This window comes from Nyctibius grandis, chromosome 11 (assembly GCF_013368605.1).
Source record: "Nyctibius grandis isolate bNycGra1 chromosome 11, bNycGra1.pri, whole genome shotgun sequence".
NCBI lineage: Eukaryota > Metazoa > Chordata > Aves > Nyctibiiformes > Nyctibiidae > Nyctibius > Nyctibius grandis.
In genome coordinates, this window is record NC_090668.1 from 10,262,235 (window position 1) to 10,276,774 (window position 14,540).

General features: G+C 41.5%; 1 protein-coding gene across 1 annotated transcript in view; it reads left to right on the forward strand.

Annotated features, from left to right (window-relative positions):
• The first annotated feature begins 808 nt into the window (after positions 1-808).
• TRPM1 (transient receptor potential cation channel subfamily M member 1) overlaps positions 809-14,540 on the forward strand; it is a 114,336-nt gene continuing 100,604 nt past the window's right edge. Inside the window, exon 1 of the mRNA XM_068410745.1 lies at positions 809-920. Within this exon, the coding sequence (XP_068266846.1) occupies positions 809-920 (112 nt within the window). The remainder of the gene's footprint in view (positions 921-14,540) is intronic.

Below are 14,540 nucleotides of genomic sequence, written 5' to 3' on the forward strand. Positions count from 1 at the left end.
GCAAGTATTGGTGTAGAAAAGATCAAACCACAGTAGCTTTTTCTTCTTGGTCTTCAGATACATTCCTTTTCACATTTCTCGCTGCTAGAAATGAGGGAGTATGTGAAATGTGAGTGCTTTTGATATCCATGTCCAGAATATCCTTGTTTACTAGGCTCAGTCTCAACAGATTGCCTGGAATATATTCAACGTTAAAGCAACCAAAACACGAGGAGCAATGAGGGAGCCGGGCAGAGACCGCCGAGGCTCTCGGGCGGGGAGGGGCGGACGCGCAGGAGCAAACCCCAGCCAGCAGCAGGGCCAGGGAGGGCCCAAACCGCCGGAGCTGGCGGCGGCGAGGCGGCCTGCCTTGCCTGAGGAGCTCGGGGTGAGCCCCACCGCCGCAACGCGAGGGGCCCGCGGTCGGTGTGCGCCGCGGGTGAGGCCCGGAGCGGGCTCGGGCGGCAGAGAGCGCCGCGGCCGGCGAGGTCTGGCGGACGGCGGGCGGGCGCCGAGGGGAGGCCCGGGCCGGCAAGGGCGCCATTGCCCGTTTAAGCGGGCGCCGCCGCTGTCCTCGGGTGCCCCGCGCCCGCGGCCGCCAGCGCGCTATTAATAGCGGGACGGGGGCGGGGCGCCCTCTGCACGCGAGGGGCGCCCCCGCCCGGGCCCGCCCGCACCCCGGTCTCAGCGCCGCGCTCGGCTCCCCACAGCCTGTCTCGGCTGAGAGACTGTGGGCAGAGGAGCAGGGGAAGAGCCCGTGTGTCAGGCCGGAGGCTGGGGTCAGGCTTGCGTGCGCCTCGGCCACCTGCGCGCCGTGCGTGGGGCGGGCATGGGCGTGAGCCCTTCCCCCAGACGGGGAGGAAGAAGTGGTCCCTCCTTCGCCGCCGCAGAGCCACGAACACTGGCGCAGCTCCCGCTGGCGCGGAAGGGGAGAAGAAACGGTAGTGTTCTGCCCTGCAGGCAAGTGAGGTTTCTGTTCTGTCCCTTCTCTCCTGAGGGGAGAACGGTGCCTTCCTCACGTCCCCCGTGTTTCTCCTCCCACAGATTTAGGGATAGGCACTGAAATCTCTTAACTAGGAAGGCAAGATGTTCCCCTTCGTTCTGGTAAATACGCAAGAAAAAACCGCCGACGTGTGTTCTCTCAGCAGTCCACCCACGCTCTGATCTGGGGAGAAAGGAATGGAACACTTTCCTTCCACAGAGGGGTATCATTTACTACACACAAACCGTACTTTGTAAAAGCAGTGAAGAGCCTTTGTCTCACTGTAAAGGCTGTGTAACAGTGTAATGTATTTGCGTATCCCTTGTGATCAAAGAAAAAGAGGCTGTGCTGCATGAGAAATAGGAATTGCCATACTGGATTAGAGCCATCTGCTTTAGTATCCTGTGTGAACCTAGCCAGAAAGACATTGCAGAGGAAGAGAATGTGTATCTCCTCTTTTCCTTTACTTCCTTCAAAAATACTGCAGTATGTTTGCTGCATATTACAAATATTACTTCAGTAGTTAGCCTTCACCTTGGAACTTTAATTTCTATATGCTTTTTATTTCAATACAATGAGAAATACTCCTGTTAGTCATAAAAAAAATTCATTCTTTGTTTCAGTCCAAGTCCATTGAAGTGTGTCAGCAATTTCCCCTCGCCCAAGTTACTTACATATTGTCAGTCATTTTTAAAGGATGAATCTAGTAAGCAACGCCCCATCTCTGTCACTAGTAGAGGAGATGAGGAGAGCGAGTGTCCACATCTGACTCTCAATTTTGCACCTCTCCTGCAGTCTTCATCTGAAAAGCAGCAGGTTGTTTCCACTACGCAGAACAGCTTCTGTCCTCCTTTACCCTGCACCACAGTTGCATGCACTCTGCCACCCAACTGCTTTTGGCACTAGTGATATTCCTCTGATCAGCAACTGCCCAAGTGTGAAGTACATTGGAAATAAAGCCAGTTGCTTTAATGCCTCTGCCAGCAAAGCTGTGTTACAGAAGATGAGCATGAGTCACTTAGTTTGAGTGAGCTGGGAGTGTCTTTGAGACATTAATTTTACAGCTTGCTTGGGTGCTAGGGGATTTGCTCGCTTTTCAGGACAAACGCTGTGTTTATCCCCATACCCTTTGCTACTGGCTCCTTTAATATATAACAAATCAGCCAGTGGCAGAGGGAGTTTACCTTGAGGGTGTCTGGGGTGAAGAGAGCAAAAGTAATCTCTTAAGTGCAGGAACACCCTCAGCACTTTAAACCACAGCATTAGAACAGGAGTCTCAAGTGTGCATTAGTAATGCTTTTGCCCTTTGCTCTTTGAGGGGGACGATTTGCTCTACAAATACTTTATGAACCTCTTGAGACTGTGGCACCATGTTACTCTTCAAAAGTGTCCGCTAGTAAATTCCCACTGCATTACAACATGGGCTTCTCTCACAACATGTTAAATAATCATAGATAAATGGTATCTAGTGACAGGATTTGTTCTGATAAATACAGGTCTCTAGAACCACACACATACACAGTTGCATAGTTCTGAGACTAGATAAAAAGATTAATGTTGTTTGGTGAGGGGGCTGACTGCCCCATACGTCCTTAAATGAACGGACAAAATGAGGAAGTCATTCAAGGGTAGCCTTGTTTGTATATCCGTGTTCTGGAGTGTCATCTTTTCTTTGAATAGTTGACAAATTGAACACAGCTGAGCTGAGTAAATTGAGGGCTACATATCCACAGACCTTTATTATGCTATGCAGTATCAGTCACTGTACTGAGACTAGTCATCTCAGTATGTTGCCAGAGGGGATTTACCTGCTGAAGTTTGTTTTGAAGCATGAGGAATTTTGGTCTGGAGTTTATGGTCTGTCTGTTGTAAAGCTGAAATACAAAATTATATTTCTGAGTGTAAGAAGAGCTCAACTGCTTAGTTCAGCTTCATGTGACAATAAGAATACCTGTGCTGCAGGCCTGATTGATCTGCCAGGCTTCAGCTCTTTGCATTCCCATATTCTGCCTTTGGTTTCAGCAGAATAACAGTAACTTTATACTTCACTTAGCCTCCCTAAAAATCATACCATTGGAGGCTACTAAAAACAACAAATCTTCTGTTTTCCCTTGACTTTTGCTTACTATTTGCAGCATATTTTTCTTTTGGGCTTATCCTAGCTGTCTGTTGTTGCGACACTGTAAGGGAGATTTGTAGTGCTTTTTGCTCAGTCAGAATGTTTTGGCTCATAGGAGGTTTGGCCTTTGTTAGACTTGACTGCTGACTCTTTATGGTGTCAAAGCCTCCCGTGAAGACTGGCCTGTTAGCATGGGCAACTCTGCGTGGATCATCACTCAAGATACTGACTTCATATCATCCCGCCATCGCGCCAAAACACTGAATAGAAGTGCTCAGTGAACTAACAGAGGAAACACAGTAAACCAGATTGTAACTCTTCAAAGGACAGCAATTTTCTGGTACTTTCAGAACTCACTTTCAGAAGCTTTCACTCTCGCTTTTTGCCCTTGGACTTATTTTGTGTTCTTTGCTTTTGGACTGTTTGATCAATTATTATTTTGCATACTATGAAAAATACTTTAGATGTCACTTTGTCTGTTATATGAGGTGCAGAATCTATCTAATGACTGCAAAAGTTCTTCAGAGTCATGGCTGAAAATACGTAATGAAAAAACAACATAAAGAGAAGATTATAGTTGGGAGAAAACAATAAAAGGTCAGAATTTCACAGCTGATGGTAAAATGGGCCATATGTTCTTTCACTTTTAATCCCACTTCGGACTCCTTTTCAAGCATGTTTAGTACGACAGAAGGAAAGGATACATTTAAAAAATATCTGTCAGAATTTAACCTGTTTTACATTGACAAAAGGGATATGGTAAAGAATAAATTTTAGTCATAATTTTTTTTTAAAAGCTAGTTATACAAGTTTGGAAAGGTTGGCTTCATACTATGGGTTGTTTTTGTTTTTAGTATATCTGAGACAGTAATTAGATTTGGACGGTTTTGTGAACAAGTGGTTTTGCACCCGTATAATCTTACCTTGATGTAAATATTAGTGAGAGAGTAATAGAATGTGTGAGGTTATCAACTATGTTGGATTTAAAAAAAAACAAACGAGATGTGCTTGGCGTTCATCAGTGTATTGAACAATGCAGCTGTAAGACATGACAATAGGTATAGCTGTGAGTGTAGTTAAAGCTCCTTTTTGTGTTTGGCAAAATTTCCATTCTTAATTTAGGTCTGATTTGTAGTCTGTAACTCTTCCTTCACTTTTGTTAATGTAAATCGTGACTAATTTTGTTGTTTTAACTGAGGTCTTATATTGTTGCAAGGGCTTCTACTGTTTTCAGTGGGTAACGAACGAGTAGTTAGTAATCAGAAAGTGAAGAATCAAGCTTGCAAGTTGTGACAAAAAGGATTTTCCAAGAATGAACTTTAATAGTTTAAGGTTCCCCATGAAGTCATTAAATAAATGGCTTTTTAAATATCAGATTTTTTCAAGAAAAATGTAAGCAGTTTTGCTGAGACCCTTAAGAAAAATAAATAACTGATGAAAGTGAATATGTGGGCTACAAAATATCTGCCCACATGCACTTCGAATTACCTGTCAAATATGCTCAGTTTTCTGCTCTTGATGACAGAATAATAATAATAATAATAATAATGTTCAGTTCACTCTGGCCACTTGGATGTTCAGCAGTCTATAGATAACAAATAATCCTTGAAAAATACATTGCAGGAAATGATGGTATGTACTATTGCCTCATTTAACAGGGAAATTATGATGGAGAAGTAAAATGATTTTACCCAGGTCTAAAATAATTTAGTAGCAGTATTGGCTTTGTAAGTGGGCATGTCTTGGACAACTGACTATATGTTCTTTTTGAGACTTAAAGCTTAACTTCTTCCTGACTTTTTTTTTTTAAGGTCTGGATGGAAACTCAGCCAAATGGAACCTGGGTGAATTTTGCGAACACAAAAGGCTCATCACTCTGCTGTGTCTTCCAATGAAGCAAGTTGCTTTTCTCCATGCTGTGTTGAGGAAACACAGGCTGCCCCAGTAACTGAGGTCAGAACTGTTAAATATTAACTTTCCAAATAAATGGATAGGCCTGTTTATGTTTGGGAACGTAGGCTTGGGGACTGTTCTCTGGAAGTGACTCAGGCAATGTTCTGTTGGCGCTACGCAGTATTAGATCTGGGGAGTCCTATATTTTCCTAGGCTGACTGGACTTCGGCCTGCAGAAAAGAATTTACTCTGATTTCTGTATTCAGAGAAGAGCAGACATGCTCAGTATTTTAAGAATTTTCTCTTCCTGATCTTTCCCAGCAGTACAGCAGTTTAACAATAGCTGTGCAGAGGATAGATTATTTTTAGCCTAGATTCCTAAATTAGGGAGAGCTAACACAACCTTACTGTTTGTCTGTCTACTGTAGATTCCCGTGGCTAATTTTGGCTGGCTTTAGCAGTGAAGCAGCGTCTGAAATGAGGCTAAATAGGCTAATAGCATGGAAGAGAACAAATAATTGTATAGGGGGACTGTATTGTGGGCTCATGTATTATTATGCAGCAGTGAGGCCATAAGAAATCCATAGAAAACTGACTTCTTTAGCGGCTGCGCTCATGGAATTCATTGATTGATTTAGGTGTTATTTGGTGGCTGTCATCTGGAGCACAGTGCTTTCTTGAATATGCTTAGTGTTGCAAGAGCTAAGAAGCTCTTCTGCCATGGAAAATAGAGATTTTCTTGTGGAATTTGAAGTGTACTTGAACTACTCTTAGAAAAATGACATTTTGTGTCTATGAGTTTAAATTTTAACTTGACTGTTGGCCTAATTGCTCTCAGTGAGTCCAACAGAAACTGCAGTTAGTGACTAATGACTCGTTCCACTTAGTGATAAGGCACGTGGACAGGACTCAGTGTTGCCAGCCCTTGCTAACTGTACAGTAGTTGTAGTCTCTGTAAAGTTCCCATACAAGCGGAATCTCCTTTGGCACTGTGGGGCTTCCAGGAACATAATTTTTGACAGGGTCCGTGAGGAGTTGCTGTTTGTTATGTATAGCCTGGCTCTGTACTGTGATCTATTATATTGCTCTTGCATATGGGAGTTACATTCTAGCATCTGGGTTTTAACACTAATTTATAACATGGCATGTGCAACCTTAAAGAGTGTGATCAGGATGAGATTTGCTGCTCATTACATCACAAGGCCTCAGTATACCTTAGTTCCCGATAGAGTTGGTAAAATCCTCTTCTGGCCCCAACACAGGGTGAATTTCAGGCATGAATGCATTTCTTCAAAGCTATTTAAGCTCCTAGAAATTCAGATAATATTTAGCTGAATTTTCAGAGTTGCAAATCTCACTCATCTTCAGCAAAGCAAATGGCATTAAGGTATACAGTGACATTTTTTAAAGCATTATCTGCATTGTAAGGCATCTGTTGAAAAAATACTTGAACAAATCCAGCTTCAAGTCTCCATTTATACTTTTCTTGGAAGTTTGCCTTTGACTTTAGTGGGAACAGACTGTAAAAAGAGTCAGTAATTAGTGTCTGACTTTATTATCGCACAATGTTGTTTTGTGATTTATTGAATAGTTGCCTACAATAAGTGGCCTGTATAGTTTGTTTATTTGGTATTAGGAAGAACATCTATATCATTCTGTTATGAATTGTGGAACAGTTCTATTGTGAAGGGATGTGTTCGTCCCCTCTACAGGCCTTCCTTGTCTGTGTTGTTCAGACTACACTTTCTGGGAAACTACCATGGGAAGAAAAACGGCATCTCCCCTCTCCTCCTCCTCTTCTGTCCCTGGAAAGAATATTCTATTGTTTGTGAAAGGTAAGTGCTCTGGGTATCAACTGCAATCAACATTGTGATAGATGATGAATATTAACAGTGGTGTTTTAGAGCATAAGCCAAATTCTAACCATTTGAAAGTGAAATTAGAGCTCTGTTGGGCCTCACACTGTCCCACTGATGACCACTGAAGATCTGCTAGACCATCTTTGGTAGCATGTTTGAGAAGCTTTTGGCGGAGGCAGTAGACTAAACCTCAAGATGATCCCACACAGCAGTTTCCTCCTAGTCCCAGCATGGACCTTCAGATGTATCTCACTTCTGGGTGAAACTGCTTCTATTTCAGCCAAGGCACCAGGGCTAAGGAGTGCGACTTTGGGTGTCACTGTGTTTATGTTCCAAGATGACCGAGAAACCAAGTAAGAATGCAGCTGTGAGCCTTTAAGCAGCATGCCATGGAAAAATAAAACACAAAGTGTATGTGCGTGAGGGGAATGTACCCAGTGTTTTGCACATTCCAGCAGAGGCCTCAGTAAAGACTGGAATTTTAATTCTCATCTGACAACATTCCACAAAGACAACTTACATTCCCTTCCTGCTTCCCCCTCCAAGATTAATTAAAAAAATAATTTTAGCTTATTATTTATTCTGCCTTGGCTATCAAGTAACTGTTGGAGTGCCAGCACTCAGAAGAAATCAGCTGGGGTACTTTTGTTTTAGTTCCTAATTTGGATTCTCTGAGATTCGTTAGCATTATCTATTTTCCTCCTTGTTGTTATTAGTAATGCAAGTTCTTAGGTATTGTCATTCTAAATCAAGATTAGAAATATCACCAGCTGCATTGGTATCTCTGCGGGGACTCTTCAAGTTTCTTTTTACTACACCCGTGGGCCCCTCGTACATACTCCTGTTGGTATAGTACAAGGCCGTTAGAAAGGCAGGAAAGAGGAGAGGCAGTGACTCATGTTAACTTCTTAACAGCACAATTAAAGTACAAAACCCCACCTATCCCAGTAGGAACAAAGATCTTGATCTGCACAACACCTGCTGTACAGTATTTCTGTGTTTATTCCAGTTTTTGAGTTCTGAATACAAATATGGAAAAGTAGGCCAGTGTTTAAGGAATTTGAATGAAGGAAATGTTGGTTTCAGAGCTGACATCAGTGTGAAATCAGGAGAACCAGACTTTGCACACAGTCATCTGTTCATTTCTGGATTACAAGCTATATACAAAAAGGTGCAGAAGTCTGTTTCCTCTAAAAAGGTGCAGAAGTCTGTTTCCTCTGTGTAAGTGGGCCTGTCAACATTGATAACATCCCATTTAAGCCACAGCTGATGGCTGAAATAATCGGTTAGCTAGTTGTGTAGCTGAAATCATAAAACAATGAGACTAATCACTTCAAATGAGGATGCTTTTTTTCCTCTTGTTCTAATTTTAGTAATTCCAGTAAGAGTTGCAGTAAAACTTTTTATTGCAATAGCTTCTGTTTAGCACTGTTGGACAAATGCATCAGCTTGGGAATCCAACTGCCAGTATTTTCTTCCTTTCTCTCTTTTTTTTTTTTAAGAATCAGCTTACCTTTTAATTGATAGTCATGTTTTTTAGCATGTCAATTTTGGCCCATACTGTGACATAGCCATAAGAAGCAGAGCACAAGACCTGCAACCTAGCAAGGGGGAAGATGACTTAAATTACTTTTCCACTTTTATGATTCTAGACAGCTTCATCAGCTAGGAAGATTTACAGTACGTAGATAGTATCTCATGTCTGACATAGGTCAGCAACATTGTGCCCTGTGGTCCTGTCCCTGGCAGACCTCTTATGCCTGAACTGTCACTGAGGTTCTCAGAAGCTGCCAGCATATTGTGCTCTGCCTGACTTCATGCTTCTCAGACCCCTTTACCTTGGGTAAATGTGTTAAGGTATGGTGAGAATCTTTCCTCATAACTTTAATTAGTTTCTAACATAGATTAAGACCTCTGGAGATGTCAAAACAGATGCACTGCAGAGATTTGAAAGCTAACTAATGTGTAGGAGGCAGAGCTATTTTTTCCTCTCTGCTTTATACTACTACTGTTGAGCTCAGTCATGAGCTGTCTACTAGAGGGAATGAGGACAAGCATCACATCATACATCCCGTATATGACTTACCTATATCACTGAACTGTGCTCAGGATGAAAGGGAAAGCTGCCCCGCAACAGTGTCGCATGAGGTGACTGGGAGGGATCTTTTGGGGAGGAAAAGGAGCAAACAATGTGTTGACTGTGTCCCTGTTTCTTGTGTCAGCCATTTTAGATGGCCTGGCTGCCTCACTGCAGTAGGGGCCACACTGGCACTATTCATATTCTGTGTTATGAAATGCCTCTCAGAGCTTATGAAAAATGCCTCAGTCATTGCCCAAGCCCCCCAAAACTCTTCAAGACTTCTCAGAATCCTCACCCCACCCCATTTCCAGCAAATATGTCACATAGTTGAAAATGCCTGTGAGATCAGCTTTTCTCTGGTACATGGTCCCTCTGACCATGGAATCTGTCCCTTAGCAGGACCCTTTCCAGAAGGAAAGCATATATTTTCCCTTGTCTGATTGTTCCTTGGACTCTTTTAGAAAAGATGATGGCTCTGTGCCAGTGTATCTGCCAGACTGCACTGTAACATGGGCTGCAGTGGAGGTGTTATGAGCACTGCGTGCTCTGGCTGCCTTCTGCTTGGAACACCAAGAACCTGTGCAGACCACAGAAGGGTCTGTTTACAGCAGGCAGAAGCCAAACTGTCCCTGCAGATGAGAAAGACAGTGACTTTAAAATTCTCCTCTATGCAAGCTTAAGAACAAAAGCACTGAGCAGTAGAGCTGGGATGTGGGCTAGCTGCCTAAAAGGTAGACCTGGGTTTCAGAAATAAGATCACGTGGTTGGGCCAGGAAGGTTTGCTCACAGAGACGTCTTTGGCTTAGGAATCACCCGATTCCTTCTCAGTCTGCATCCAAATGCAGTAAAGCACCTGCTTCCCTTCTGGTAAGGAGGAAGAAGAGTAGGGGGGGGGGCAGGGGGAGATTGATGGGCCAGGGTGGGAACTGGAACATTCTGAATGCCTTACTGGGAATTGGCAAGTGCTCTATGAGAAGTCTGAGGGCCTGGGGATCTTAACCTATTTTATTACCTTTTTGTCCAGCATCCTGAGCAGTGGCTGGGCATTCTCTGAATCTGTGAACACTAACCAAAACCGAACATTAATATCTCTCTCTCTCTTTCTTTCTGTTTTGTTTTTTTTTTAACATGAGCTAGTTAAAAGCAGAGGTTTTCTTAGGTTAGTTCTAGTTCAACATTATTTAATGCCTAGGTTTGACACTGCTAACAATAGCAGTGAACCAATCGTCTTTTATGGTAGCTATAAATCTCTTTATGTATTTTCCAGAAGTTAATGTAATAATATTAATAGTTTTAAGAGTCTGTTATTACCAGCTATAAGTCTAATTTTCTAACAAGATACTGCTAATGGTATTATTCTGGCTACAGCAGTTTTCTTTGTCTCAGAGACCCTTAGAGGGGCAGTAGGGTCTTAGGCAGAATTCTTGTTTTGGGCCTGTGAAATGTAGTTTTGTTGTAACAGTAGCTTGTTCTTAATAATATTTATCTGCTTTCTTCATTTATTATTGTCTAGATTTTGCTACATCAATTGCTCTTACATTGCTGACAGCCTAATGGCATACAGTTCAAACAGATCAGTGTCCACAACCTCTCTCAACTGATCGTAATTATATTACTCTCATTTCAGTTAGTGCAACACTTCCTTCACCAGCTGATAAAATTTTGATTTTAATAAAAATTAAATTACCTGAAAATTACTTTGAAAAAATATCTGCAGGAGTCTCTTTCACTATCTGCTTCTGAGAAAAATAAACTTACGTGTCAGAATCTGCCTTTATCTGTATGTAGCCATAAGAGTTACTGAGGCAAGTAATGTGTAGTCTGTAGGCCACATATTCTTACTCTGGACTTTCCAGCCTTTGTTGGTATAATTGCACTTTGGCAGTTGCTGTTTAGGTGTATGGCCCAACAGGTCAAAGAGGGGGAGTAAGATTAACAGTATGAAGAGCAGGGCTATAGTCAGTTGTGTATAGGGAGATATCATGTTATCTGATTGAACCTATTACACAGTCTCAACTTTACTTTAGTTAGGTAGAGGGAAATAATATTTTTGAATGCTGATAACTCCCATTTTCAGAGACTCCCTTTAAAGGCCAATGTTCCAGCAAGAATTTTTTTCAGTTTATGATCTTTAATAAAGGCTCTGTGGAAGAGCAGATTAGATATTTCCATTGCTTTGGGACATATTGCACTGTTAGCATCCTAAGAAAATGATTACTGTAGCTGAGGATGCAGCCAAGGAACAAGAACTTTCAGAGAACATGCTCCTTCCTCTTCAGTGTTGGAAGCTTTGTCTCATTCTGCAATACAAAGATCAAGATCTGCAAATTCAGTTTATTAATCCTCTTCTCTCTCCCATAATCTTCATGTCCTTCTTGAGTCTTGTTCTGGGGTGCCAGCAAGATGTGTTCTGACCTATTTCTTTTTTTTTGAGTTGCTGCCAGATTGATCTAAATGAAATGTGTCACTTCACCTTCCGTTTAGGTGAAGATAGATCCATGGTTTTGCAGTTTAGTAACATCTGGGACTGCTAATTGCTTAAGTAGGGAATTAGTACCCTGGTAAACTGTGACTTTGACCATGAAAAGAAAAAATTACTGAAGTACAGAGCCACCTTGCCTTCTCCATGTCTGCCTTTATCTTCTGTGCATCTGTGAAGAAGGGATAAGCAAAGTACTGATACGAGATCAATGATTTAAAGTAGGAGAGTAGAGGAGAAACTGCCCATCAATTTGCTTCAGGAAGAACAAATCACGGAGGGATATTTGGTTTGCACAAGAGAACTTATCAGCTAGTCCCGTTAACAGCGGTCTAGTCTAATGACTAGATTCCTGTTTATCTTTCCCTTGTGTCTAAGCCAAACAAGAGGCTTGCTGGCTCCATCTGCCGGAGCCTGATGATGTGAATGATGTAGGGAAGCTTGGCTGGACACACAGGAAAGTGGTAAAAAAAAAGAAACGTGCCTAAAACAGAAGGACTCAGTGTGTGTCATCGAGACTGTGAGAAACCAGATGGGAAGATCCATCTCCAGAACGCATAAAATGTAAAGAATAATTAAAGGTTTGTTTGTGGTTGCATTAATTATGACTTTTCTAGTTGCTTTAGGACACTGAAACAACTAAAATGAATTACATTTAGAACAGTATAGAAATCTGTATAATGCTGTCTTTTGCTTTGCCATGTGCTGCTGTGCAGAAAATGAGACTCTGAAGGTAGTTTATTCGAGTCTGGTAATTGCAAAGTAGATTAATTTTTAAATGGTTTCCCAGTTATAGAAACTAAAGCATTGTTTCAAAAGCAGCAGACAGCAGAGTAATTTCAGTTATAGGAAGTGTGCTATTCTGTGCATTTCAGACAAGAACTCAATGGCTACTGACAGAGTAACACCTGATAGACTTTGAGAACTTTTCCTACAACTGTCTTGTCACCTCTGTGGAAACTCATCTGCCCATTAAATTCATCTTTTCTCTCCATCAAAAAAGCAAAAGGAAAGGTTTACTCACAAGGCAGCTTCTTATCTGGCACTCTGTCCTGCAAAGATTGCTTTGTGTAAGTAATCACATACCTACAGTTAAGAATGTGATTTTTCTGGCGCAGGTGCTCAATATGTTTAAGAAAGTTCTTCTTAACTAAATTCTCGTGAGACGTCCTTTGGGGGAAAAGCAGCAAGAAAGGGGACTGTGGCTCATGGGTGTAGTGGTACTTCCTGCTGAAAAAAGCCTTAGCTGCTGTTAGACACAGATGTCTCCATATCTGAGAGCTCTTTGGTGTTCTAAAACCAGAAAGGAGGAAGTGAGAAGCCCTGGAAAGAATGGCTAGATGAGAACAGATTTTCTTTCCTTTTTCTCTCTTTTGTCATGGTTGCACAGATTCCTGCTTGGAATAGCTGGAAGAAAACTTCTAAAGAATTACTTCACAATTCCAAGTTTCTCCATGGCACACGTTATATTCTCTAATGGAACCATAATATCAGGGGAGTGTCTAAAAATTAACATAATTACATACAATTGCTGCACAATCTAATTGTTTTAACTTCGTAAAGTAGGTAGTTGAATGCTACAGACTAACTGAAGGTGGGTAATTGCAAGTTACAGTTTTTGCTGTATGGGCTCTCATAATATTTTACTTTTCTGGAAGATGTTGATGTACCAGACTTGCTGAAGTTAAGGACAAATTTGAGGTTGATCAAAATGGGATTACTAGTTCATGTATGTGTTTTCTAAATGGAATTCTTTGTCTGCAGTCTGTGATGCAATTATGTCCAGTTGCAATATTTTAATTATTATTTCTCATTTGTAATGATATATTAGCCAAAAGCATCAGGCAGGGACCAAGGTCTCATTAAATATCAAAGACAAACTGTCTGGAGTGTATACTAGAAAATGAAATGGAAACTGATCAGTCTGTTACAAAAGGATGAGGGGAAAAGACCAGAGAACTGTTAAGACTTGAACTAGCTGGAACCGTTATGATCCCCAAACAGCCTATTAAGATTTGAACTTAAGCAGGAATGTAAATCCATGTAAATGGATGGTTCAAGAAATCATTTTGTAGGAGGTCCAAGTTAAAACAGTGAACTTAGTCCTGAAGTGGATGGAAAGCTTTACATGCTGCTTCTCTCCAGGGCTACTTTCATGGACAGCTCATGTCACATTGTGTTCTTGTGGCTTCCAGAAGGCATCCTATCAGTTCAGCCAGATGAGATACTATATTATATGAGATACTTAGCACAGGCCACCAAGGAGAATAGGTAGATAGGCAGCCAGCTGCATATCCTATAATGAAATGCAGTAGTTTAGGTGAGTACAGATTATTCAACATTACCTGAAACAAACAATACAGTTTGAGCAACATACTCCAGGATGGTAGAAGTCAACCTGAACCAAAAATGCCTCATTTAGATTTTTGCCAAAATTCACATAAAATACAAAATTTCCCCTTACAGAAATACAAACAAGTTGTGACGCACAAATCTTGTTAAATTCCGTGTCTGTGCTCACATATGCTTTGAAGGATGCCTTGCTGAATAATGACATTTCCAGCTGTTTCATGAGAGTTTCATTATGATTACAGCTAGGTTGCTAGGTTTTTGTTTCTTTTCAAAGTAGCAAGGAACCTCAAACAACATGTCTTCAATCAATACCATTGTTCTTGTTCCTGCTGTAGATGGCAGTTACAGGTGTTAACCCCTCCTAGTATTTGTTCTATTGTTTGGTAATCAGCCTGGTTCTAAGTTACATGATTAGAAAAGATTAATTGGCCTACACCCAAAATTGAAAAATGAACACAAACACCCCTTTTTCTGACATGTCTTGACCTTCTCCTCTTCTTATAATTGCTGCCATCCAGGGAGTAGTATCAGCCTGCTCCAATCTGCTGTCATTGATTCTTTGGGTGACAGTTTGTGAATGGAAAGGAGGGTATGTGACTTTATTGCATATCAGCTAATACTGGAAAAGTAAAACATAACTACCTGCTTGTTTTTTAGGCTTAAAAGGCTACAGACTTATTAATTTGATCTTTTTACTCAAAGCTAAATTTTTAGAAACCGTTTACCATATCACTTTCCCAATTGCCTGTGACACAGCACTGTCACCTTGGGCAACCAGTAAGTGTCTAACAGGAATC